Consider the following 27,513-nt stretch of genomic DNA (forward strand, 5'->3'; position numbering starts at 1 on the left):
AAATGTATTACTAAAATTAATTTTACTTTATGATCTTACTTTTTTTCCTTTAATGTGACTATTAGAAAATTGAAAATTACGTATGTGGCTTAAAGTTTACTTCTATTGGATAGCGCTGCTCCAGAGCATTGGGCGGCTGGGATCATCTGTAAGGTGGATGCTAACAGCAGAAGTGCTGACCAAGCTCACACGCCTTCTGCTTTCCTCCCCTGATGTTCCTCCGTATGGACTCCACCCAGCTTCCTGGGTGAGGCACTGATATGTTTGTTTGCCGACTCCTTGTACAGATCAACTACAAGGCCGTGGGCTCATTGGACCCGAGTGCCGACCTCTCCAGCCAGAGGGGCAAAGTGTTCAAGCTTCGGAATGAAACCCACCACCTCTTTGTGGGTCTGTACCCCGGGACCACCTACTCCTTCACCATCAAGGCCAGCACAGCAAAGGGCTTTGGGCCCCCTGTTACCACCAGGATCGCCACCAAAATTTCAGGTATCTGTCCTAGGAAGGGGAAAGGAAGAAAGGTGGTGGTGGTGGTTTTTTCCATTCCTAATATTCCTGGGAGTGAAAAAGGGCAGAGCCAACCGTCACCATGTGACTTTGGAGCAGCAAGGACAATGCAGTCCCTTGTGTGTCAGTGCTGTAATCTCATGAAGAAATCCTAATCCATGAACTTCCTAAAGTGTAAAAAAATATATCAATTAGACTAGACCGGAGGGAATGCTGAGTGATTCACCAAATAATTTATCTAGCACACAGTTGCCTTAAATAGTACATTTTCCCCACACAGATTGGTTTGTAAAAATGTGATTGATTTTCAAGAGTATTCCTTTTGACAGTGCAGGGCACAGCACAGGTTCTCGTGAAACGTCTGATGAATGAATGAACAAACAAATGAGTGAATGACTGTTACAGAGCCATAGCAGTCCAGGATGTCACCTGCCATCACCAGTAGGGTGGCCTCCCCCGCCAGACAGCATCAAAGCAGAATTATCTCAGACCCCGTTTTTACAATTTACATTTTTTCAGAATACGCGTGCAGTTCTCGTCTGCATCCACATTTTGCATAGATACAGACCCACCGTGTTTTTTGTAGCTTAATGTTTCCACTTATCCTTAAACCATAAGCATCTTCCATGTTGCTACATTGTTTTCATTGTAATGTTCTGTCAAGTGGACGGACGTAATTTAATTAAACATTCCCCTGTGGTTGTATATATTGGGTGCTTCCGTGTTTTTTATAAAATAACGCTTCAATAAACATGTTACAGAATAAAGTTTAATTCCTTGGCTCGGATTATGACTTTAGGATTAAATTCCAGAGATTGAGATACTGAATTAAAACCGATGTGGGTTTAATAGCTCTTAATACAAATGGCTAAATTACCTTCCCAAGGGATTAGATTTAGTTACACTTCCATCAGAAGGGAGGACCTCAGGAAGAAAAAAAAGATGAGGGACTAGTTCATCACTGCTGTAATTTGCATTTGCATTTTAAATACGTTTAGGGTTGACGTTCACATTTGCAGTCACATCTTTAAGTACTTATATCTCCTGCATTCTTCTGTTTATTTGGTGTGGAACTTCCTGATTCATGAGGGTTACCAGCCACATCATTGCTGCCCTTCTCCAGACTCTTCTGTACCTTGAAGGAACCTACGGGCAGGTTGGAAGTCAGGGCCTCCTTTGCTGAAAGCCTGGGATGCCATGTGACTCTCATCCTACCCTTCCCCAAACACCTGCCTTCTAGGCATCCTGAGTGTCTCGAGGGAGGTGATGAGAGGGGTTTGGGACCTTTGCTAAGCTCCCTTCTCTCTGTTCTCTGTCCAGCTCCATCGATGCCTGAATATGACACAGACACCCCACTGAATGAAACAGACACGACCATCACAGTGATGCTGAAGCCCGCTCAGTCTCGGGGAGCCCCTGTCAGGTGAGGAGGGTGCTTAACCTGGCGTTTGCCATTTTCCTTCTCTGCACCGTGCACGCCTCCAGCTGAATGATGTCACTGGCAATGCCCATAGGCTGGCCAGGAGCAAGGCTTCCTGGAGGAAGAGGGTCCGCAGCCCCAAGCCCTGTTCAGAGGGGCTACTGAGCCAGGAGCCCTGTCTCCCGACTGTGGGCCACTGGGACTGGTTTAGCGAGAATGTGCTGATGGGGACCTGAGGAGGGCTGGGAGAGAACTTTCTGGAACACACCTATGGTAAATGTATTTAGTCCGTTTGGAGGCCCAGAAACACAGCATCCTGGCAAGATCACCTTTACGTGTCCAACTGCCATTAACAGACAAGTAGACAGATTCACTGAATGCTAAAAACAACCTGCTCAGAGGTTATGAGTGGGACACGACCTCAGGGCTGGTCCAGTTTACGGCCTTGGTGTTCCACAGGGGACTTGAATTCAGAGTCATACTGCTGATTTTAACAAGAGGCTGCTGGAGTCCAGGAGTGTACCTACAGCCCAGGCAGTGAAAGCATCTCAGTAGCTAAGCTGATCCCATGGAGGTCCATGGGCTCACAGCTGTCAGGAAGGTGGTCATCTCTTTTAAATAAGCTACACTATGTACAAGGGCAGCAGCTCCGATGTTGACTGCTGGCTTTTGCTCAGAGCTCAAGGGACTACAGACCCTGAAAGCCAAGCAAGAGTGTTGGGTAGAACAGCTTTCAGATTAGCTCAGTTCAGTTCAACGAGCATGCATGGAGTATTTTATATGCCAGGAACGGAGCGGCGTACGGGGGATGAAAACGATTCACTTATTCATTCATTCGATAAACGTTTCTTGAGCACTCACTCCGTGCCAGGTACTGTTTAAGTGTTTGGGACAGGCTAGTGAACTAGCTGTGTATAACCCATGCTCTAAAGAAAGTCAAACTCTAGTTAGGGAGACAGAAATGTGAAAACATAACTGCACTACAGGGCATGCTTGTGGAGATGCGCGTAGGCCATTACACGAGCTCACAGGAGAGAAGTCCCAGAGGAGGTGACACTGAGCTATATCTTAAATGTTGTCTAAGATTTCACCAGAGTGGTAACAGGGTCCAGCGTGAACAAAGGCATGGAGGAAAGAGGAAGCTTGTCATCGTGGGGAGCAACCAGGAATCGTTAAATTTGCCTTAGCATAAAGGTGAAGGCAGGAGTGGTGGGGTGGGAACAAGGGCCGTGTTTGAGAAGCTCAGCCTTGTTTGAGGGGCCCTGGGGAGCCACTGAATAGCCACATGCGTTGTCTCTTTTATGATACTGTAGGCTGGGAGACCAGCCGGGAAGGAGGCTATCGAGATGCTCTAGTTGCCTGTTTGCCAACCTGGGTCCAACTCTACCCAGGAATTACAGGCACTGGAGCACGTAGAATCCCCTGCCGGTTTGGAAGTTGCCATCTATTCTCTAGACTTCGGAAAGTGTTCTATCCTAAGTAAGGTGGGTCTTCAGGCCTTCAAACAGGTGTGGATAGAGGTTGTGGGCACCTGAACTAAGACCGTTTGCCTTACATTCCACACGTAGGTTGTTCCAGGACTGTCCTACCTGTGATGAGCCAGAGCGGATGGTGGCTCTGACATCAAACAAGGAGCTGTTGAGTTACTGTGTTTCTTCCTGTTACTCTTAGGCCGCATTGTCATTTACTTCCCTCTGTACACTGAGATACGTTATCCTCCTTTTCAGATGAAGAGGAGAAATGCGCCAGGGCACACAGACAGGGAGTAGGAAGGCTGAGCTTGGACGCACGTCCTCCAGGTGCCCAATCACACGTTCCATCTTGGCCACCCGTGTCTCACCTCCCCTTCACAGCTCTTACCTCTGTCATACAGCAGCATTGGGCATGTTTCAGAGTCTCAGAAAGCTTCCCAGATGGCAAGAGTCTGGCCCAGAAAAGAGAAGCCCAGTATTGTACAAGTTAGCAGCTGACCCAGGGTCAGAGGCCAGATCTGCCCTAAAACCCAGGCCCTTTCTGTGGTAGACCCAAGTGTCACCTTTCATTGCTACAAGGCTACAAAACTGTCAGCAAGAGAACCTGGTCAGCTGGCACCCCGGTGGCGGTGGATCCAGCCCAGCTTCCCACAGTCTTCTGGCTGCTGTGTGGGGCAATGAAAAGGATGTGAGTTCGGTGGCAGTGAACCTGGGTTCAAATGCTGACCTAATGCTGCTGTGTGACCTTGGGCAAGATACTTAATCTCTCTGAACCTCAGTTTTCCTTATCTGGAAAGAAGACACTGGCGATATTTCACCAAAGCTTAATGGGATGTACGTGTGAGCCAAAGCAGCGCAGGCTGTCAGAGAGTTAGTTCCTTTGTTAGCTTGGCTTCTTCTCTGTGGAACTTAGGAAGCTCTGTGCAAAATGGTTTTTGCAAATCCACCTCTCTATAGGGTCACAGTGTTGCCCACTTCCTTCCTGTTCAAATTTCCAAAGACCCTGATTTCAGGGTGGGGAAGGAGGTGCTTTGTTTTTTCCTTAAGAGCCCCTAACTTCTTTCTGGCACAGATTCAGAAAAATGTCTTTTCTAGTTGTCCTGAGAAAGAAGTAATCTGTGTCCTTCCTAGTGATAGGAATAAAGTTAATTTTTGTACAGAGGATCAGGGACCCATCCTCAGGATGAATCAGATTATATGTCTGTGAACCTCTGAAAACTCCTCAAAGCCAGCTGAACACAGATGGGAGTAATTGTCGCCATGTTTTATTGGGCAACTCCTATGATCCAAGAATTTAATCTCTACTAACCTATGAGTAGTACTATTATCTCCCTGTTGGAAATGAGGAAACTGAAGTTCAAGGTCACGGAGTCTGTAAGTGTTGAAGCCAGGACTCGTACCCAGGCCTGCCTGACTCCAGAGACCAGCAAACATCCCAAACCAATGTTCTTGGGAAAGCTTTTCTAGCCTCCACAGAGAGAAGCCCCTTACATTTTCCTTCTGAGCCTACAGACTTAGTTTGCACATCTGTTTAATGAGCTCGTGCATCCTAAGACCACAGTAAATTAGTAGGTGGGAATGGAAATGCCCCAGTAGCGGGGAGAAATGACAGTTGGCAGGGAGTGAAAAAACAGGACAACTCTACAAAACCGACACAGGGACTCAAGAAACAAGGAGGTCCACATGCCGTAGCCCCTGCTGCCCCTCACAGCCACGGGTATTCATTTGTTGTTCCTGGTTCACCCTAAAAAATGTACCATTGGGTCCCACGTCTTCAAGTTAAAAGAGCCAACTAGCTTCCATTTGATGAGCACGCGCCGGCCGAGTGCCTGTCACTACATGTAAATGGTTTGCAACGTCACAGCATCGCCGTAATAGCCTCACCATTGTGCAGATATGGAAACTGAGATACATGGAAGCTAAGTGCATTGACCCAAGCCATGAAAAGAGCAAGTGGTGCAGGCAGAATTTAAACCCCGTTCAGTCGCCCCTAAGCCAACACTCACATCTCTCTAGCCACGCCACCTCCCTAGGAGAAAGTCACATGTGATGTATTTTGGTGACATTTCCATCGGAAACAAATTTAAAATAAATGTCACTGCTCAAAGGGGCAATGCCTGGTGTCTGGAAGAGTCTGCCTGCTTTTCTTCTCAAGGCTCTAGATCACTGAGGGTGGGTAGACACTGAGTTTCTGGAGTTATTTTCAGACAGTTGCTTGGGCATTTGCCAGGAAGGGAAGAGACTCATCAGTGCCAGCCAGCAAGGCTTCCGGGACGACCGCAGTGACAGCAGTGGAATATCGCAGTAGACTTCAGTTACTTTAACCCTTTGTCACCTTGAACTCTGGGCACTGGAGTGCCCCATGGGAGGCAGCTGACCATTAAGTCATTCAACAAATATTTACTGAGCAGGAACTGAGGTAAGCAATGAGGATACAGCAGGAGGCAAGAGAGACACACACCTGTCGTGCTGAGGCTTCATCCAGTAAGTGTACATGTGAACGGGGCAGGGAGGGGACCGTTAAGCCATTAAGGAAACAGAATAACGAAACCGGCAAAACAAGATAACATGAAGCCAGTACAGACAGTGACTGTATTGACTGAGAGGAAGAGTAGATGGGCTGGAGAGCTGGGCACAACCCAGGCAAGTGGACCAGTGTGGAGCCCTGCAGGCAGGGGAAGCACGAGCCTTGAGAAAACAGCAAACTCACTCTGTGACCACAGGACACTGAGAGCTCCCTAGATGCACTGGGTCAGGGATGCCCGGAATCGTGTTTTATAGTTGATAGTTCCTTCATTCCATTGTAGCATCTGACCGTCACTCACCCAGTGGCTAAGCTGCACAGGAAACACCATCTCCATTTTAGAGGAGAAGCTGAAATCTAAGATGTTAAGTGATTGGCCCAAGGTCACAGAGCTCATTACACGTAGAGCCAGTCCACGGACCTAGCTTCCTGCCTCCGAGTTCACTGTTCTGAGTTCCTCGTGCCTGGGATGTCACATGATGCCCGGGTGACCTTCTGGTGGGATGCTGTGGAGTGAATCTCTTCCACCTAGGGAACGACGGGTAGACAAGACAATTCTGGTTGCGTGGGCGCAGCCAGTAACTTGTGAGGCCCGGCATAACTCTGAGTGGAGAGTCTTCCTGTTCTCCAACAGACTCACAGCTGAGCCTCAGCCTCCAGGCCACACCCACACAGGCTGTTCTTCCTCCTTCTGCCAGTAATGCTCTGACCCTGGTTGAGCCGAACTCCAGCCCTGCTGTACTGCTTGCTGCCCCTCTGAAGCCCTGTGGCTCTGACTCTGACTGGTAGGACTGAGCATACAGGGAGGCGAGGAGGCGGGGAGGGAAGATGGCCATGCGGGGTCCTGCACCCTCATCCCTCCAGCCAAACCACCTTGGCAGTGTGGCCTCCTTTTCTAATACTCCACAATGGAGATGTATTGCTTTTGCATTGCTTTCCCCAGGCCTTCAAAGATTTATTGGTTTTTAAGTGACAGAATCCCAGAATTGCTTAAAAGATCAATCAAATAGTGACTGGAATCTAATATTCAGCTCGGCACACGCCAAGGCTTCTTCCCCCACACCCCACCTGTCGTGCTGATGTAACTGTAGTAACCTTCATAAGAAAGGAACTCGGCCGTGAATTAACCACCCATGATGCAGTCCCTGAAGGGAAGTCCAGGGCAGAGCCCCAGATTCTGTAGCAGACCCTCCTCTGGATCCCCAGCGGGCTTCCTTGAAGATGCCTTCCCCACCCCAGCCCCTGCTCTCTCCTTCCCATCCCATCAGCCCCTGGGAGCTTTGGGATTGTCTCTTTCTTCTCCCTCTGCCACTCTCCACCCCGCTCTCCTGACCTGCCAGGACGGCTTTCTGGTCTGCCTGTCATAAGTTCCTCTTTCTTCAATCCCTCCCCCACCAAGCTGCTGGACTGGTGTTTTGGAAGCACAGATTGGATCAAGTTAACTTTCCTGCTTAAAATTCTTAAATGGGTCACTGGCTTCCTACCGCATTATGTTCACACTCCTTAGCGTGGAATTCAAGGCCCATCTGAATCTGGTTCTGACCTTCGTTTCTGATTCCATTTCCTTTTACTCTGTCCCTTTAGCAGGTTTTCCTCAACAGCGCCATGTACGCTTCCTTCATCATTCTTTCATGAGCTTTTAATTGTGTTATACATTTGTTTGTATGTTTTCTTTGGTTTCGTTTCTTGCATGCCCCTCACTAGACTGTGAGCTCCAGGCAACCTGGAAGTTTGACACTAATGGATTCCTTTCCCTGGGACAGGGTCTGGCTTTCGTAGGTAGTCCAAAAAACAAACAAAAAAACAGAAAAAAACAACAGCTAAGTGAGTAAGGAATTCAGCAAATCTGGTGGTACCTGGTAGGGTACTGGGACAGTAGAGATGCACTGTCTTTACCTGCCTCCTTTTCTGCGAGAGCTCAGTCCAATAGAAATGCCTGCGTTGACGGAAATGTGCTATATCTGCTGTCTGGTAGAGTCCTCACTAACCACACGTGGCTGTTAAGCGCTTGAAATAGGACTAGTGCAATGGAGGAACTGAGCTTTAAAATTTTTATTTTCATTCATTTAAATATAAAGAATCACACATGCTCGTGGCTGCCGTTTGGACGTGCAGGTCTATAGGTAAGAGAAAGAGTAAAAGAAACAATGCGGGTAAGCCTGTGTACTTGGTTGGAGGTGGGTATGAGCGTTCAGTGCGGAGGCAGCCATCATTAGCCTGGTGAGCTCAGGGGCCAGGAGGCCTTCTTGGAGGCAGTATTGCCTGAGACCTGCCAGAGGAGGGGGAGCGTGGCCCAGGAGGAAGCGACATGTGCAGGAGCTGAGGTAGAGGAGGTGCATGTTGTGTTCGGGGCACAGAGATGAGGAGAGAGGCAAAGAAGTGGGCAAGAGCTATAGGTAAAGATCTTCACTTGGGATCTGGACTTTGTCCTGAAGGGTACGGGGAACATTGGCAGGCTTCTCTAAGCAGTCCAGCCCTTGTCTGTGCCATTCTCTCTGCCAAGCACGGCATCCTCCACCTCCCCAGCATCCGGGTCAAATCTGCCACATCCAGGACCATCTCCCATCCTGCAGCAAGATGCACCAGCTCTGCCCTGGGCTCCCACGCTGCCCTGTCCCCTCCCCTGCGGGGGACTTGCAGTTTCAGTCTCTACCAGCCTGTGACCTCCTTGGGGGCAGGAACTGGGGTCCCACAGGCTCACACCTGAGATCTCTCATGTTCTTCCTGCCACAGCTGACTTCCCAGCTGGATACACTGGAACAGCAGAAGCTCCTAGAATGAGATCCCCGTATGCAGTTGACTTATCTGATGGCTCAGGGTCAGATTCTTAATTTCTCTGAACCTCAAGCTGCTTGTTCGTAAAATGGGAATACCCACGTCACAGATTGTTTTAAAGGTCAAATAAGCTAAACTATGTAAAGTGTCACTGGTAGTTGTTCAGTTTGCCCCTGGGGTTGGCCAAGCTGTTGAGACAAGGGCTGGCTGCCTGCCCTGGGTAGTCCTGGCAGGATTATTCTCAGAGTCCTGCTGCAGCAGATGCCTGTTTGCTAGGTGTCCTTTACCACGGTGTAAGAGTCACTGCAAGATTGTGCTGGCGTGCATGTGACGTGTCAGGGAATGTGCAGTTGTCTCCAGGGGTGTCACAAAATCCTCACAACGGTTCTCAAAAATGCATTCTCAGATTTGAACACCTTTCAGAAACACCAGATCAAGCAGACAGGGCTAGGAGGCGTCAACCACTGAAGGACCAGCACGACGAGGAGTAAAGGCAGTGCCCTCTACTTGGAGATGCCACTTGGTGTTGTGAAATCAGAGTGAGCAGATCCAAAGCCCCTCAGGAAGGGGTGTGGAGACTCCCATGAGCTCCCTGAACTGAGACCTTATAAATGCTGGGACCAGAGCGGGTGCATGGAGTCAGAACCAAGCAGGAGAGGTGAGACCAGATCCTAGGAGGTGAATCATGTTTATCTGTTCACTCATTCATTTGTTTATCAAGTCATTAACTAATTCAGTCAATAAATACTTCGAATTTCAGCAAACAACCAGACACCGTGCTGAGCACTGGAGACCCAGAAATGAGCTAAACAGGCCCACACGCTGCTGCCATCCTAATGGCAGATGCAGCTCTGAACTAACAGTGCCACAGACACTCATGACAGACTGTTGTCAGCTGTAGCCCATTCTCATGGGGTCCATGTCACCTCCCCATCCCACCTCTGATTTCAGCTGTGGCTAAGCTGGATAGTTCCATGCAGTTATAGGATCCCACCTCCAGCACCAGCACCCACCCCTTTTTTTTTCCTGCCTTTTGGCTCTAATTCTTTCTCCAAAGCCCCACGGATCTGGCTTTGTCTGAGCAAGCAGGTACAGCTGAGGAACGCAAATAATTTAGTGCTACAGGGGAACTCTCAGCCAGTGTGGGATGAGAATCCAGGCATCAGAGCCTTGCCTCCCATCCTTTGAAAGGACCATTCTGAGGTGCATGCCACACACCCCCAGTAGGACTGAGCCCCGGGTTCCCACAATGGGAGCCTGCTCGACAGCGCACACTTTGTTGGTTTTTCTTCCTCCTATGTCTCACTTTTTCCTGTAAGAGGTGGATCAGCCCCAGATGGGGTGGTCAAGAGATAATGTGAGAGAAGCTGAAAGGAGGCCGGTAGGACTGCAGTGGGGAGAAAATGCAAGGGAGGATGGCACGTGATGAGATTGGATGTGAAAGGGCCAGGTAACCCAGGGCTGTGTTGTTCCCGTAGCAAGGACTTTTATACTAAGAGCAATGAGGCATCAGAGAAAGGATTTTAAGCAAGTGAACAGTATGATCCATCTTTTTTAAAAGGTCTTTCTGGCGTCGGTGTGGAGAACAGATCAGAGAGGACAAGAGCGGTCCAGAGGAAGAGTTGGGATCAGTTATAGTTGTCCCAGTGAGAAATGAAGGTGATGGACGTCCAGTAGTTGAGGAGGTAACAGGGGCGAACCTTGGCGATGACTCCTCTGTGGGGCGGGGGGTGGGTATAAAGGACAAAGACATTGTCCAGGGTGGCTCCCAGGTTTCTAGATTGGTTAATGGGATGGATGATGGTGCCGTTCTCTGAGCGAAGGAACACAGAGGGAGGGAAAGGTCTATGAGGATACTTTATCCAGGAGGGGCCAACGGTGGTAAAGGTGGTCTGGGAACTGAAAGGCAGAGTTACGAACCAACTGGGCACGGACAGGCTGGGACCAGATGCATGGTTTGGCGAGCCCTGGGGACCTCTGGGGGACCTTCTTCAAGGTCAGTTAGGACTTGCAGCTCGCTTTCCTGGGCTGCTTGAGGCATAGTGCACAGAGGGTGCAGCTCTAGCTTGGAGGGCCAGGGGTATGTCACACTGAATACCAGGAGACCGTGTGACATGGCAAATGGCTTCTAAGGTCACTGCAAGTTCTCTTCACTGCCTGATGAGAATCCCTGATCCAGCTGCATTTGACAGGTATGGCTAGTTAAGACTAGAAATTCTGCAATACAGAGTGATGAGCTCCAGTACGAACTGGAGATCCAGCCGGCTTTTAAAGAAAGAAGAAAGTTTGTTGGGAAGTAAAGGAAACAATTGACAAATTTCCTCCAGGATTCCTTTAATGACTGTGAAGCCCAGAGTGGGGTCACGTGAAGCAACCACAGTAGGGTTTTGCTGGTCCGTGGAGCTGCAGTGAGCAAAACTGGCATCATTACCATCTGATTCTCAGATATCAGCATGTGATGGTGTCCTGTTAAGGTAGGGGAGATGAAAATTCAGAGGACTTATTAACGTGAGGCAGCCTGAGGAGTTCATGAGACCCTGTCCACGCTGGTAGAGATGAGAAACTGCAACTACATTGAGATGTTCTTTCTTGAAACATCACTTGATTCACTTAGTTCCCCAGCTCTCTGGGCTGCCTCTGCCGGGGTCTGGAGATTAGGAGTACTATGATGTGGGGAGATGGGAAAGAGGCACTCTCCTATAAACTGTGAGATTTAGCTCTGCAAGTAATAGCACTTTGCCAAGTCTCACCGCCTGCTGGGATTTCATCACACCGGATTAGGAAAGAGGAGGAGCCACACAGGAGAAGCAGCAACCGAAATAAGGAAAAATGGGGTAAATGCTACTGCAGAGCTATACGCACTGGGGCTGTCCCACACTCTAAATATGGCAGCTAATGGGACGTGTAACTATGATTAAAGAGACTTGTAACTACTACCAGTGAAACTACCAAGGGGACTCCAAGTGTGGCCCAGAGCTGCACTCAGAAAGATCATCCAGGAAAACAAAAGGGAAGAAGGGTGAAACCCAAATAATTTAGGAGGGTTTGCATTCGCTTCAGCACATCCTAACTGCTTGCGGGTCTTCTTTGATCAGCCCCAAGCAACCCAGCTTCCCAAGAATTGGCTCTGGTATTAAATGATGCTGGATCATGTTCCTTAGGCTCAAACCAAGGAGGAAAAAACAGGTATTTCAGGAGGAATATTTTAAATGGAGCAGGCTCAGTTGCTGAAACATGAAGAACGAAGGAGTGTTCTATTTTGGACCATCTGCCATCTGGACAGATGGAGACAGAGACTCTTACTGGTGTGAGGGAAAGGAGAGTGTGGTCGCCATGTTCACCTCCTACCATAGGACTATTTAAGTTCCCAAAACCTGGAGTGCTGGCGAGGCATCAGAGCAGGGGGTTAGATTTGGGAATCATTAACATCCAGGTGGTGTTTGAAGCATGGGAGGAGCGGATGAGCTTATCCAGGAAGAGTGTAGACTAACCAGACAGAGCTCTGTGAAACTCTATCAAGGAACCACACAGGAGATGGAGAAGGAGTGGCCAAAGAGGTAGAAGAAAAACCAGGGCAGAGTTAAAACATGAAAACCAAAGGAAGAATAATTTAAAGAAAAGGAGATGGTTGACATGTTGTGATTTGATTTTCTCTAAGAGCTCCAAGCAGCTCTTACAGTAGAAAAGAAGGAAGACACATAACTTGACCCAGGACATGGGAAAAGGAAGATGATGATATCAACCAAAGTGCTTAAAAGTGGACCATATGGTCCAGGCTTGATTAAAAATGCTTATGAAGGTAGATGTGCAAATAATGGAGATACTGGGGGCCAGGCGACCTCAATGCTGTTGAAGAATCGGTACCGAGGGTCCAAAGCTGGGAGAGGCTGGAAAGGCAAGATACTGATATTTAGATAATAAGATGATCGAAGCTTCGGTAATGGAACCCTGCTATGGGGTAATAGGGCTCTGGGTGTGACTGTGTTGGCAGTGATGGTAGGTGGATGGTAATGGATTCAAGGCGAAGCCAAGTATTTTAAAGAACAAAGAGGCCAGGCTATGGATGGTAGGGCTGTCTAAGTAGATGTAGTTCTTATAATGCTAAACTTCCCCCCCTGAGGAACTGGTGAGACCCTTCACAAGAGCACCAGTGACTCTGCGTGACGCCGCTCCTGGGTCTCACTTTTTCTCCCACTTGTTTTCTGCTGACCTTCACTCCTCACACTCTTCTGGGCCCTGTGACCGTTTGCATCACTGCTTTGCCTCAGGTCTTGCACAGCTGATAACGGATGGCTCTCAGTTTCTCCCTCTGCCATCACCCAGAGGTCAGACTTTCAAGTTGGCCTCCATCAAGTGCATTTCCCTAGCCCAGTCTCTTGATGTTCTTCTGAGCTAGCGCGTGGATCTGTGCCACATTAGAATCCAAGGGGGTTTCCTCTCATCCAAAAAGCATTCTGCACGATGCTCGCTCCTGCTGCCTGCGGGTGCTCAGACCTGCCTCCTTTCAGCAGCAGTGAGAGAGGTGATCCTGAAAGCCCTGGCTTTTTAGTAGGAATAGAACTCCTTAAAGGTTCGAGTCTCCAACCATTAGGCGGAAGAAATTTGTACTTACCCCCTTTCACAGTACAACCCATCCTTTTCGTGCCTGGCCACAGCTGCTTGGGGTTTGCTGTTTAACTAGTGCATTTCTACTTGGGTGTAGGCTCACCAAGCAACTTACAAAGGTTATAAATGTACTAAGTAAATATTCATGGCCGGGGCAAGGGGTAGCAGCCCCAGTAGCGCAAGGAGGGGTCAAGGGCAAAACTTCAGACCTACACAGTCCGATCCTGTAACCACCGCTATGTGAGGCTATTTAAATTTAAATTAATTAGAATTAAACAAAATTAAAACTTCAGTCCATTAGTTGCACTATCGACATTTCACGTCCTCAGTAGGCAGATGTGGCTAGTGGTTACCATATTGAACAGCACTTCCATCACCACAGAAAATTCTATCTGACTGCATTGCTCTAGACTCTGGGAGGGCTGGTAGAAAGAGGCCAGGGCCCATATTTGGTTTCCAACAGGCTATTATATTAATGTAGGCACTTGAAGTCGTAGGTAAAGGTCAGGAATCCTGTCCTGAGAAATAAGAAATATAAGGGGGGGCTTCAAAGGCAGAAAATATAAGTCTCACCAAAAGCCAGAGGAGACCTTTGACTGGGCTGACTTGCTGCTGAGACCCTGACCTACTGAACTGGATTTCCCAAATTCCGTTGCATCACCCTTGCCTGGGATAAAGTCTGGGAAATGGTTTAACCCCAGAGTTTTCAAACTTTATCAGAATCACCAAGAGCCCTAGCAAATACAGAGACCCCTGCCCATCCCTAGGGGTAATGGAATTGGTCCCGAGAATCTGCATTTTGAACAGGCTCCCAGATGATGATGATGATCCTGCTGGTCTTGAACCACAACTTGAGTACCACCGGTCTAGCCTATAGGTAGACTCAGGTTTGAAGAAAAGAGACTGTAACGGGAAACCAAGTATTTTCCTCTGTGGTGCCAGTTGTTTGTTCATTCTCATGGTGTGGGGAAGCAATTCTTTTACATTTGATTGTAGAGTTGCCCCTGTGGGTTTTACAGCTTTTGGAACTCTTACGTCTTTTTTGATGGATGTTTCAACATGCAGATCAACAGTTTTAGCTTGTAAGGTCTGAGCTGGGATTCCTGCCAGCTTATTTCTCTATCCCTGTCCGCATGGGGGCTAAAAACATACCCCTTTTTTCTTATGGTGACGACAATGACTGGTGTCTGAAATACATGCTGTGTTGTTGCATGCTGATAGCATATCTGAATATATCACTTTTGTGCAGATACTGGGGCTTAGGTAGAAGATAGATGCTGGGTGAGACTGAGAGTCAGTCTCTGAACAAATCTGTATTCTTTCATGGAAGGCTAGAGCAGCCTGGGAGAAACAAATCCATTTCCAACTTTCACTCTATAAAAAGTTCCATATTGTCTTAGATCAGACAAAATATATTGAGTGCCAGAATGCTACTGCGATATGGGCGCGTCACTCAGCTGGCTTGGGAATCTGTATGCATTGTCCCCCTGGGCCAGTTTTGATTATGTTCTTTTTTCCTTTTATTGCAGTCAGCAAATCTGAATTTGCTATTGTGGGGAGAGCAGGAAGAAGAGGGGAAAAAAAGGAAGGTTTTTAACCTTCAGAAAGCTCAGAGGTTCAGTCTGGATAAGCACAAAAACTTTTCCGTGTGCCTCTGAATTCCTTGAATTTGCAGAACTGCTCAGAATCCCAAGAGAACTACCCTCCACAGAGGATTCAGGCCCCACTTTGAGCTAAAAGGCAGAGCTGAAGTTAAGAGAGAGGATCAGAATTAGGGAAAGTGGGAATAGGAATCAGTGGGGAAAAAATAAGGAGTTTGGTCCCCATCCAGGCTGTTTCAGCCTATTGTTCAGTTTCTTCAATTCAAAGCCATCTGCTCCCCACAGCTCTCAGATAATGTCTCCCCTGCCAGGACACCCTTTTCCTGCTTAATTGAAGTTAGTCTCCAAGAATAGTTGTCCAAAGCAGTTCCCAATGGTGGGAATGTTTTGAAAGTCACAGTAGGAGTTGAAGTTTTTGGTTGCAGACGTCTACACATGAGCCAGATGTTCAAAAGGCATCACGTGGTCTGCAACAGCCTTCATATTTCCAAAGCCAGGAGTTCTCTCATTGGCCTCCGTGGCTCACAAATGGCTCCTTTGAAACTGTCACCGTCTCTCCATTCGAGGACCTGTAATACCGCCAGTGTGCAGGGAAACAATCACTTCCATTCAGGTTTAGAGCAATGTGTTTCCCAGGCTTAATTATACCACAGGTATATCAATTACAGAAACATGTTAATGCTCCCATGATTAAAATTATAGAGTGCCTAATTGAAAAAGCATAAACTAAATTGAAGAATTCCTAATTATAGTTTGCTTTGAGGTGTTAATTTCCTCCATAACAAATGCGTAATTTCTTGGAACCTAAACAGGTAGCCTCTTGTGTCAGCACGTAGGCTGCAGGCAGATGGGCTAGGGTTGTAATCTTTCAGTTCAGCAAGTTGACAAGGGAGGCTTAGTTCAGGGGGGAGAGCATTGAAAGGGAGCTTGGGGAGGCGGTAGAACTGGTGAAGTTGACAAACCAAGGTCTACCTAGTGGGCATCTGGACCAAGGGAAGATGAGGAGCCCTTGGAAAACGTTTTCCACCTGCTTTTCTCTTCCTTCTCCAAAGTCTCAACACTTATCCCAGTTAGTTTTTTGTGCCTGTAAGACAGTGGTTCTCAAAATTTGGTCCTGGACCAATGTTATTATCTGAGAATTTGTTAGAAATGCAAATACTCAGGCCCCTCCCCCTGACCTGCTGAATCACGAACTCTGGGGATGGAGCCCATCTGGCTGTTTTAACAAGGCCTCCAGAAGATTCTGATACATGCCAGAGCTTGAGAAGCACAGTTCTGAGGAGTTGGGTCCCAGATAGCCAAAGTCACATCCAGCTGAGCTTTCTTGAACTCCTTCTCTGGATCAGAACCTGTGATTGGTGACTTCCCAAGCATCATTTCATTTTATACTCCCAACATCACACTGAAGTAGACAAAAATGCTCCCCCTTTCTCAGGTGAGAAAACTGAGACGCAGAGAAGTTGGCTTGCGCAGCTCATATCTTTGAGAGCTGTAGGCCTTGTCTGTAAGCTTTTATGGGGACTCGGATGCATTACATTGTCCCTTTTCTTCATTGTTGTTACATAGTTTTCATCAATATCTTTACTGATGAGTGGGTTTTCGAAGCAGTGTAGAGCTGGAGGCTGAACCTCTGCTGAGAATGACTTCCAGGTGAGCCACGACTTTGCTAATGTTGAGTCTGATTGTAGGACAAGGAAGGGGGCTCCTATATTTGAAATAATTGCTGTTAATGGCATAGATTGTTAGTATGCATTCTTTCTGAATAGTGATGTGAATTCTAAGTATAAAAGGCCACAGCTCAAAAAGATACTCCTTGATTTTTGGAAGGAACTCCCCTTGCATAGTGACCCAAGCAGCTGTGAGCCCCCTGTTAGGGACTTTGGGGACCAGACGAAGTAAGAAATACTCTATCTCCATCTCCTCTGTACAGACATCTTGGTTTTCTCAGGTTCCTGTTTTCTAGTCTAAACACATCAGGGGCTCTGTGTGTGTGTGTGTGTGTGTGTGTGTGTGTATTTGCTTGTGCTAGGGGTGTGTGTGTGTGTTTGTGTGTGTGTGTGTGTGTGTGTATTTGCTTGTGGTAGGTTTTAGCCATTCCATAGCCATATGAAACAATAAACTTAATATTTGAGGTTTATATCACTCCATCAGGTTTTTGTGCAGTTCTTAGCCATTCCCATATGGTTGAAAATTTGGGTCATTTCCAGTTATTTGTTGTTATAAATAACCCAGCAATAAATATATTTATTCATGCTTTTCTTTTGGTATTGTATCTTTAGATAGGAAAAAAATCCCCACGAGTAGAATTACTGAAATGACTAAAATGGAACTAAAATATATTGAGTGCCTACACTTATATGTCAGGCACTGACAGCCGATTCATATGTATTAACCTTTTTCATTCTTTAATTAAAAAACCTCAGAGTAACAAGCACACATAATTGGGAAATCAAATAGTCAAACCATTCTCTGCTCCACATTTTTCAACCTCCTAGTCCTGTGCTCCAGAGGCAACTGCATTTTAATTCTTTGCCATTTCTTCTGGGAATTGGCAATGTCACTACATAATGTGCTATTTTAAAGTTACTGATTACAGACATTATCTATTTACTTCCCGCTATTATAAATGAGAATTTGTCTGTCTTGAATCATCCAGCTTCCCAATGTAGTTATACCACTAGTTTTAGTTAAATAAATATACAATAGCTAATTTTATAATTTGACAAAAGCAGGCTACTTCAGTGCCAAGTGATATACTATTTTTATTGTAGTATTGTATGTTTAACTTAAAGCTCACTATGTACTAGACACTATTTTAAGTCCTTTATCTATATTAACTCGGTTAATTCTCATCAAAACTCTGTGAGGTAACAACAAATTGTATCCCTGTTTTAAGATGGGAAACTGAAGCACTGAAAGGTTAAGTAATTTCCCAAGATCATGCAACTAGTAAGTTGCTAATCTGGGATTTGAACATGACAGTCTGGCTCTAAAGCCTGACTCTTAACCATTATGCTATACTTCCTCTCATTATTCTTCCTGTTTTGTGCAGTGTTTTGTTTAAAATTCATCATAGAATGTACAAGTATTCTATTTTATGCAGGCAATACCTTTATTATACTGTTAATACATTTTTCTTCCAACAGAGCTCTACCATTTCAGATTTACTATTAAATACTCTTTTTTTCTTTGATTTTCTTGGTGTTTTTTTGGTCATTTTGTTCTATTTTCTGGAAAAATAACCAACCTTGTCTAGCATTTGTTTAAACCTTCAGCAATCATGGCTTTTCCTTTTAAGAGCTATTTACTGTTGTCTGATTTTATTTTTCTCACTTCTTGTTTTTGGAAGCAGTCATTTCTTTTCTGAGGATAATGTTTTGATTTGGAGAGTGATAAAGGTTTTGCTGACTCCTATATTATCTCTGTTTCCTCTGGAGTCATTTTTTCCCCATTTGAATTGACTACTCTCTTTCATGTTGGGGCATTTCTCACCTAACTGGTGAGCTTTGGTAGTCAGTGTTTAAAAGTAAGGTGTTGTAAAAGTTGACCAGAAGTGCTGTTTTGTGGGGGTGAAGGCATTCAAACTCTCCAGAGATGAAACCTCCTATTTCCTGCCTGAGGGGTACGGGGTAGATATATAGAGGCCCATGTTCCAGGGTTTGATACTTTCAGGTATAGACTTTTGATCAACACCCCTATTTTCAGCCCCACATTTCACTTTCACATCCTCCACATTTTATTGCCACAAGACCAAAGTCTCACTTGAGATCCATTGGGCAAATCAACTCCATTTTTATTCACGTCTCTTTATGATTTGACTTTCTATATCCTGCCGCAACAGATAGCACTCTTCTGACCATTTTCAGTCTTCCAGAATTTTGTTGAACCCTGTCATCCACTAATGGCCCCTCTCCTGTTCTTTTTTTCCTTGCAGATTTATATGCTTTTTCATCTTTTACCATCATGTTAGTGAGGTCTCAGGAGAGAGAGGAGGTAAATAGAGTGCATTAAATTTTCCACTTTTAACTGGAAGTTTACTTACATTGTTATCTAATCCAGTTCTCACAATAATCATTTATGGGACATTATTATTGTCTTTAGATTTCCAATATCATTTAAATATTTAAAGGAAGGTCATACAACTAGTAAGATTCAGAGCTAAAATTCAAATTTGATGCAGATTTTTAGAATCTATGCTCTTTCTACTTCCAGGTCATAAAGGTGTTTATGAGTCTTGAAAGCCTTTGCCAAATTATTTCCCCAATTCGATGAATCAATTTACAGTGCTGCTGGAATTGTATAATCCTACGTGTTCTACCATAACTTCACTGACATGGCGTATTATAATTTACATTTACTTTGATAATTGAATGGGTTTTAAATGGGAACATATCATTTTGTTCCGAATTTCTCAGTGTACTGGCAAAGCAGATTTTTTTTCCCCTGTGTTTTATACTGTTGACGTTTCTTTTTTGTGAGTTATATTTTTAACATTCTTTAACCACTTACCTATAGCAGTGACAGTGGTTCTTGACCAGAGTTAATTTGCCCCCAGAGACAATGTCTGGAGATAACTTTGGTTGTTACCACTTGGGACTAGGGGCTGCTACTGGCATCTAGTTAGTGAATAGAGACCAGGGGTCCTGCTAAACATCCTTCAATGTACAGGACAGCCCCCTACAACAAAGACCATCCAGCTAAAATTCTAATAGTGCCAAGAGTGAGAAACCCTTGAGGATCTTGATAGCGCTTCTGTTTTTGTTTTTGTTTTTTTCAATGTATTATTAGATCAGAGATTCTCAATCTTTTTGGCCCCAAGACCCCTTTACATTGTTAAAAAATAATGAAATCCCAAAGAGCTTTTGTTCATGTGGCTTTTGTCTAACAATATCAATATGCCCTATTAGAAATTAAAGCTACATTTTAAACATATTATATTTTTAAAAAAATAATAGTAAACTCATTACATATTAATATAAACAATGTATATTTTTTAAAACAATCAAATTAGGGAGAAGAGGTGCACTGTTCACATTTTTGCAAATATTTTTAATATTTTTAAGGCCGACTTGTAAAAGATAACTGGATTTAATATTTTCAAGACTGGCTTGTAGAAGATAACTGGATTCTCATATCAGTTATGTATCAATTTATGTTGCCCACTGAATGGATCTTTTATCCTTGATATTTTGTCCTTATTTTGTAACATTATACATTGGTCATTTGAAAAAATGCACTGAACCATAAAAATCATCCAAATGTTGACACATTTCATTGTACAACATCAAAGCATTATATTTGCTAATATCACCACCAAATCTCATCAGTAAAGTTTTCAAGTATTGGGAACCTAAGTTCACAGTGACAGACAACAAGTTTTCCAAATTATAATTCTCACCTGAAGCTCAGTTATGAACAAATACCATCAGTGTCCCTTAAAGTGACAGATAAAATTCATTTATTTTGGAGGTGTTTATCAAATATCCAAATGTGAATAACCACAATTTGTTAGTTATTCTTTCAAGAAAAAAAAATGGTGCTTCATTAAAATGTGACTAGTTTAGCATGTAACTCAAACAATCACAGAAATGTTTTTCCTTAAGAAACCATAGTACTTCAGTAAGCAGAAGACATGATTTAGGCTTACTTCCTATTGTGTCACATGAATATTAAAAAGCTGTATACTCAGGGGTTGAAATGAACACCTTTTACTGCTTCATCCAGGACATTCTTAAGCAAAACTGGCATTTTTGTTTTTATATAGCAAATTTTTATGTGGTGGTGACAAATACAGTGACAAGTACAATTGGGTACCATACCACTGCTGGTAAAACCAGCAGTTTTACTCACTATTGCCTTTGCATTCAGTGCAAATATCAACAGAGTGGAAGAGGCAAATAAAGTTGTAGTATACTATTAAAATCATTTTGACATTGCAGAACCACTGAAAGGGTCATAGGACTTAAGCTTTTGTTCATTTGGGTTTTGTCTATCAATATCAATATGCTCTATTAGAAATTAAAGCTACATTTTAAACATACGATAATTTAAAAAAATAATAGTAAAGGCATTCACAGACCACACTTTGAGAACTGCTAAATTAGATTGATTATATTGTATCCAAGGGTCTTTTTGCCTCACATCACAAATTCAGGGCAAGGCTTCCACAGGAGGGTCCCTGAAACGTGTTGTATATAAGAATATCCAGTGAGCTTATTCAGAGTTCATATTTCCATGCCCTACATCGAGAAATTCTTAGTAGGGCTCTGGAATTCACAGGCAATTCTGTTGTTAGCTGGAGACCTGGCACCTAACAGTTCTCCACACATAGGTGATTTGTATTCCTGCAAATAACTCATCAGTGGGTTACATTTTCCCATAGGAAAAATCCTCTAATTGGTGTTACTGTTCTTCTATAGCATTTATTTGCCCTATCTGGCACTAATATGCCAGTTATTATGATTAGTTTAATGGTTAATTAATAATCATTCCATTTAGCTTTTTAGAGCTTAGAAGGTCTTTTTGAGGACAATTCATTTCAGATGGTCTTATAAAAAAGTGCTCAGAGGGAGGAGATATGGGGATATATATATATATATATGTGTAACTGATTCACTTTGTTATAAAGCAGAAATTAACACACCATTGTAAAGCAATTATACCCCAATAAAGATGTTAAAATAAATAAATAAATAAAATAGGAAAAACAAAGTGCTCAGAGGATTTTCGCCACTTTCCTTTCCTTAAGCAAATGTCTTTGTTGCAAGTAGAGAATCCAAGGCACCCTATTGATTACTGTTTTAAAAACAGCCGCTGTAGCAGCTTCCTCTGTGAAAGCATCACTATGGGTTTTAATCGTGAAGTCTGGAGACTGACTCCCTATCAGAGCTAGGCTTGTTCAACTTTTTTTTTTTTTTCTTTGCTCCTTTCACAACATAAAATGACTTTAGAAAACAACAATGACATTTCAACTGAGAACTTGGCAGGAGGGTAAAGGGGTTGCTTCCCAGGACATCTGAGGAAGAAGGCAGTATTGGGAGACCTGGAGTGAGGGAAACAGCCTGGACTTCCACTGGGGGACATAAAAAGCTTCAAATGTTTATTAAAAAACAAAACAAAATAAGAAAGGAAGGTTTTCAGTTCCCCAAAGAGGTTTTTTTTTTCTTTCACTTTATGGCTTTTCAAAATTTAATATGTAAATGTATTAACCTGAAATCTTTTAAAATGAAGATTCTGATTCAGTAGATCTGGCATGGGGCCTGAGATTCTGTGTTTCCAACACATTCCTAGGTGATGAGGATGCTGTTGGTTCATGGACCAATGAGTAACAACGTCTTACAGCATTCTGCTTCTCCTAGCAGTTGTTGATAGGCACTGTTTGCCCTAAACATTGTTTATTACTTAAGTCTACGTAAGCTGTTTTAAAGTTTTTGTTCAAATGAGCCATTAACATTAGCTAATAGAGCTATTGGGCAGTGGTGATTATAAATTCTTCTTTATACGTTAACTGTATCCTTGATTGATTGAAATGATACTTTGCAAATTGAACCTGAAAAATAACACTCTGAAGTTAGGTAGGGGTGGAGTATATTTATTAAAAATTCCAAAGTCACACTACTCAGAGAGGTAGAAGTGTATTCGGCATGGACCATGCCATGTCACCCATGTGCAGAAATCCACTTGTCAATTAAAGATATACTACAGCTAGTTGTAGTATATTATATTAAATGATCATTTTCAAAGTTCTTTCATATTCCTCATTATCTTTGATCCTCATTCATAATACCGAGGTAGTGAATATAAGTATGACTTTATTTTATCATTTCATTTAAAATAGTTTAATTTAGATTCCTGACAAAATAATATAAGCTTATAGAAATTATAGAAAAAATTTTAAAAAGGAAAAAGTCATTATGATCCATCATAAAATATTAACATTTGGGATGGGTTTTTCTCATTTTTCTTTACCAAATTAAAAAATTAAGTTGAACATAATTTTGATCCTCCCTTATAATGTTGCATACTACTTTTGCCACGTATCATAGTAGCTATTATATTATCATTTTAACATTTTAATGATGTTTATTGGGTACATCTTATTTTATTTCTCCAAATTGTCAACAGGTCCTCTCCACATTTATTGAATACTTCTTGCAGTACTGCTGACTTGTGATGCTGCCTCTGTGTGTTTGTGTGTGTGTGTTTGTGGGTATCCCACTATATTCTTGGTTTGCCTACACTGTTCCATTAGGTCTTTCTCTTAATTGATCCCTGTGTCTGCACCACCCATTTTAATTACAGCTTTACAAAACATTTTAATATCTGGTCCTCCTAATGATTCTTATTGTTCCAAATGTTCTTAGCTATTTTCACCCACTTCTGTTTTCCTGTGAATTTTAAAATCACTTTGTCATGTTCCCTAAATAATCCCCAATGGAATTTAGTTTTAACTGATTTAAAACTCTTACTTAATCCGAAGTGGTTACATGAGCATGAACTTTTCCACACTGAAAGAGGGCAAGTCTATCCACCCAAGTCTTCACTATTTCTCAGGAAATCTGCCTCGATTCCTCCACGTAGATGACATCAAGAGCTACTTTGTTAAAATTGTGGTATTTTCTGTTATCTTTCCACCATTATGTCTGCTAACTGGGATTTGCTGGTATTTAGGGAAACCTTGTGTGAGAGTGTGTGTGTGTTATCCATCTCGTTTGCTGAAACCTCTTGTGAGTTTCTTTAATTAAATTTTAGTATCTAGTTTACCAGTCTAATAATCACGTCATCTGTGAATAATGAAAATTTTGTGTCCTTCTTTACAGTTGTAATATCTCTTATTTTGGTTTTATGTTTTGTTGCATTGGGTAGAGCTTTTTGGGCAATGTTTGGGTAGAGCTTTGTGTTACTGCAACCTCCAAGACTTATCCTCCAGTAAATTATTCTTATGTGTGATGTTAGTGGTAGGTTTGAAATAGTTATTTTTAAACATAATAAAAAATATCTCTATTGCATCATTTATCTTTGTGCCTTTTAAAATCAGAAATGGATATTAAATTTTATCAAATGCCTTTTTAGCATCTATTCATATGATCATATTGGTTTTCTACTTGGACTTATTTATGTGTTATTTTCCTAGATTTTTTTGTATTACTAAATCTGTCTGTGTACCTGAGGTAAATGACCTGTTTATGGGGAACCAATTTAATAGCATATTAAAAGAATAATTTGTAACAATTTGAGAATCTCTCCCTCTATTTCTGTCTTATGTAATTGCTTACATAACATGGAAATTATCAGTTGTTGAAAGATTGAAAGAAATCATTGGAAAAGCCATCTGGCTCCAGTGTTGTTTATTCTAATTTTCTTTTTTATGGAATGCTTAATTAATTTATTGTCTTTCTTTTTTGTTTAATAATGGCTTTTCAGATTCTGAAAACAGGTTTTGTCCTATCCCATAGACATTAAACATCATTGTTCTCACTGTAATAGTTCTAAAGTATATGAAATTGTGGTTTTGATTTCCTATTTGATATGAGAGTTACTTAGGAAAGTTCTTATTTTCCCCAACTGGAAGTTTTTATTTGTTTAGAATTTTGGTTTCATAACATCTGGTTCCATCTCATTATACAGAGGTAATATAATGTATACCTTTCCATGTACAGAGAATTTATTGATTTTTGTGAATGCCCCTTGACATTTTGATCCTCCATCCCAAATATGATCACTTAAGTATTAAAATATTATTTCCTTCTCTATCATATTTTCTGGGAGTAGCTTTCATAATTTTTTGTTTTATTTTTATTCATAAATTCAGACATTTCAAATGTATACATACACAGCCTTTTTCTTTTCTCTTTTGTGAGTTGTTCTGTTGTTAAGCTGAAAAAGATTTTTGCCACTCCAGATTATTTTTTTTCGAATTTCAAATCTACAGGCTGTTACAAGAATGGCACAATAAACATCCCTATATCCTTCTCCCAGGTTCACCAGTTGTAAATATTTTGTCAGTTTACTTTATGTCTCTTCTCCTGATCTCTGAAATGCTTGCTAGGTTAGTTGTAGTAATCATGACTCTTTAAAGCCTCCAGTCTGTATATCCTCAGAAAAAGGTCAGCCTTCTACATATCCACAGTGCAGCCATCACACTCAGGAAATTGAGTGCAGTATCCAATCAAGAATCACACATTGCATTTGACTGCCGTAGTCATCTTGAAATTTTTCAGGAAACAAATTAAATTTTGAACTGTTTGAATATAATATGGTTTGTCGTATATGGTGAAGTCTTAAACTTGGTGCTTTTTTTTCTCATAATTATGGAATTTTCCCAATACTATTTATTGATAAAATTTTCTCTTTTCCATTGCCTTGCATTGCTTCTATTTCTATATATAAAATTCGCACATACACATACACACACACTCCACACACACACACATCCCTCTTTCGTTTTCTTTTACTCGTACTCCAATACCCATGGTTTAATTATTTTAACTTCATAATATCCTCTAACATCTAGTAGTGGTTTTTCACTCACATTCCCCTGTTTAAAAATAAGTGCTGGACTCTATTTCCTATTTTAAACAAACAAACCAAAATAATCCCATTGACATTGTTAGAATTTCAAAATTGAGGTCATCTACATCTTCGGGGCTTCAAACTGTCACCTAACTGACCTCCTATTTTATACTATTTGCTTTTTCCCAAAGAAAAAAACATCAATTTGGCAAGAATTGACACCTTTACAATATGTGCTGCTTTCATCCAGGGCTTTAGCATTTCTGTCCATTTATTCATCTTTAGGTCAGCACAATTATTTAACACCCACTGTGCCAAGCCCTGTGCTAGGGACTGGAGATATTATATCACTCAGTAGAGTTTTTTTTTTTCTTTTCCTTTCCCAAGTCAGGCCTGTACATGTCTTATTTGTGTTATCCTTAGCTATTTTTTAAAGGATCCTATTCTAAAAGGGTTTTTCCCGAATTACCTCTTCTAGCTTGTTTTTCATGTTGTACAGTTTATTTATCTCTATATTCTATCAAACCACTTTACTGAATTCTTTTATTAATTTTAAAAGTCTTTCACTTGATTCTCTTCAACATATTAGGTCACAGTCATATTATCTACAAATGATGATAAATTGCTTTCCTCTCTAAAATGTGTATCTCTTCTGTTTTGTGTCTTATTGCATTGGCCAGAATTATCCCACTTTAGATACAAGTTCTAGAGGTGAAATGACTTGCTCAGCATGTCAGACAGAGCTAGTGAGTGGTAAAGCCAGAACTAAAACCTCAACCTTGCTTTTTTGGTGCAGTAAAGGTCACTAAAATAAGGCCATCCATCTAAATATAACTGTCCCCATATCTATCCAGTTGCTTTTTCCGAAAAGGAAGGTTGACATTTGCAGTGCTTACAGTTGTCTCTTTAAATGACTTAACCTCTTAGGTGCACACACATATACACACGCACACGCACACACACACACACACAGAGCCGGCATGACGACGGTAAATGATATGGAGAAAAATTAAGCAGTGAGGGCTTTCCTGGTGGCGCAGTGGTTGAGAGTCCGCCTGCTGATGCAGGGGACACGGGTTCGTGCCCCGGTTCGGGAAGATCCCACATGCTGCGGAGCGGCTGGTCCCGTGAGCCATGGCCGCTGAGCCTGTGCGTCCGGAGCCTGTGCTCGTAATGGGAGAGGCCACAACAGTGAGAGGCCCGCATACCACAAAAAAAAAAAAAATTAAGCAGTGAAGTGTGACAGGGTATAATGTGGTTGGAGTTGCTGTTTTATTTTATTTTTTTAATATATAATTTTTAAATTATTTATTTATTTCTTTTGGCTGCACTGGGTCTTAGTTGCAACACGTGGGATCTTTAGTTGCAGCACGTGGGATCTTTAGTTGCAGCATGTGGGATCTTTTAGTTGCAGCATGTGGGATCTTTTAACTGCGGCATGCATGCGGGATCTAGTTCCCCGACCTGAGATCGAACCTGGGCCCCCTGCGTTGGGAGCACAGAGTCTTACCCACCGGACCACCAGGGATGTCCCAAGGTTGATATTTTAAATACAGCGGTCATGTAAGACTTCTCCAGCAGAGGTGAAGAAGCAAGTCTTCCAAGGGTTATGTATATCTGAGGGAAGAGCATTCCAGGCATCAAGGATAGTAAATGTGATGGCCTTAAGATGGGAACATGCCTATAGGGTATTCAAAGGACAGCAAAGAGGCCTCATAACAGAGGGCCTTGGAGACACTGTAAAGATGCTGCCTTTTACTCTACACAAGGTGGGAGGCATAGCGGGGCTTTGAGCACAGGAGTGTCGTGACCTGAGTCATGTTTTTAAAGGGTCACTCCAGCCACTGTTTGGAGATTGTTGGGGGCAAGATTGGAAGCAGGAAGACCAGTTGGTAGGCTATGGCAGTAATCCAATCAAGAGATCATGGGGGCTTGATAGGGTAGTAGCTGTGGAGGTGATGGAAGTGGTCAGATTCTGGATATGTATTGAAATTAGAACCATGGGAGTTGCTTATGTACGGTATTGTGAATGAGAGAGGACCAGTGATTAAGAGAAAATACATGAGGGCTAAGTCTTCTGCATTATGGTTTAAAAAA

At 42.9% G+C, this 27,513-nt stretch overlaps 1 protein-coding gene across 12 annotated transcripts in view; it reads left to right on the forward strand.

Annotated features, from left to right (window-relative positions):
- PTPRT (protein tyrosine phosphatase receptor type T) overlaps positions 1 to 27,513 on the forward strand; it is a 1,087,126-nt gene that overhangs the window by 799,251 nt on the left and 260,362 nt on the right. For all 12 annotated transcript variants that reach the window (XM_049698694.1, XM_049698695.1, XM_012534093.3 and 9 more), the window contains exons 10-11: positions 288 to 489; positions 1,828 to 1,930. In XM_049698694.1, coding sequence (XP_049554651.1) covers positions 288 to 489; positions 1,828 to 1,930 — 305 coding nt within the window. The remainder of the gene's footprint in view (positions 1 to 287; positions 490 to 1,827; positions 1,931 to 27,513) is intronic.

Source organism: Orcinus orca, chromosome 16 (assembly GCF_937001465.1).
Source record: "Orcinus orca chromosome 16, mOrcOrc1.1, whole genome shotgun sequence".
Classification (NCBI taxonomy): Eukaryota; Metazoa; Chordata; class Mammalia; order Artiodactyla; family Delphinidae; genus Orcinus; species Orcinus orca.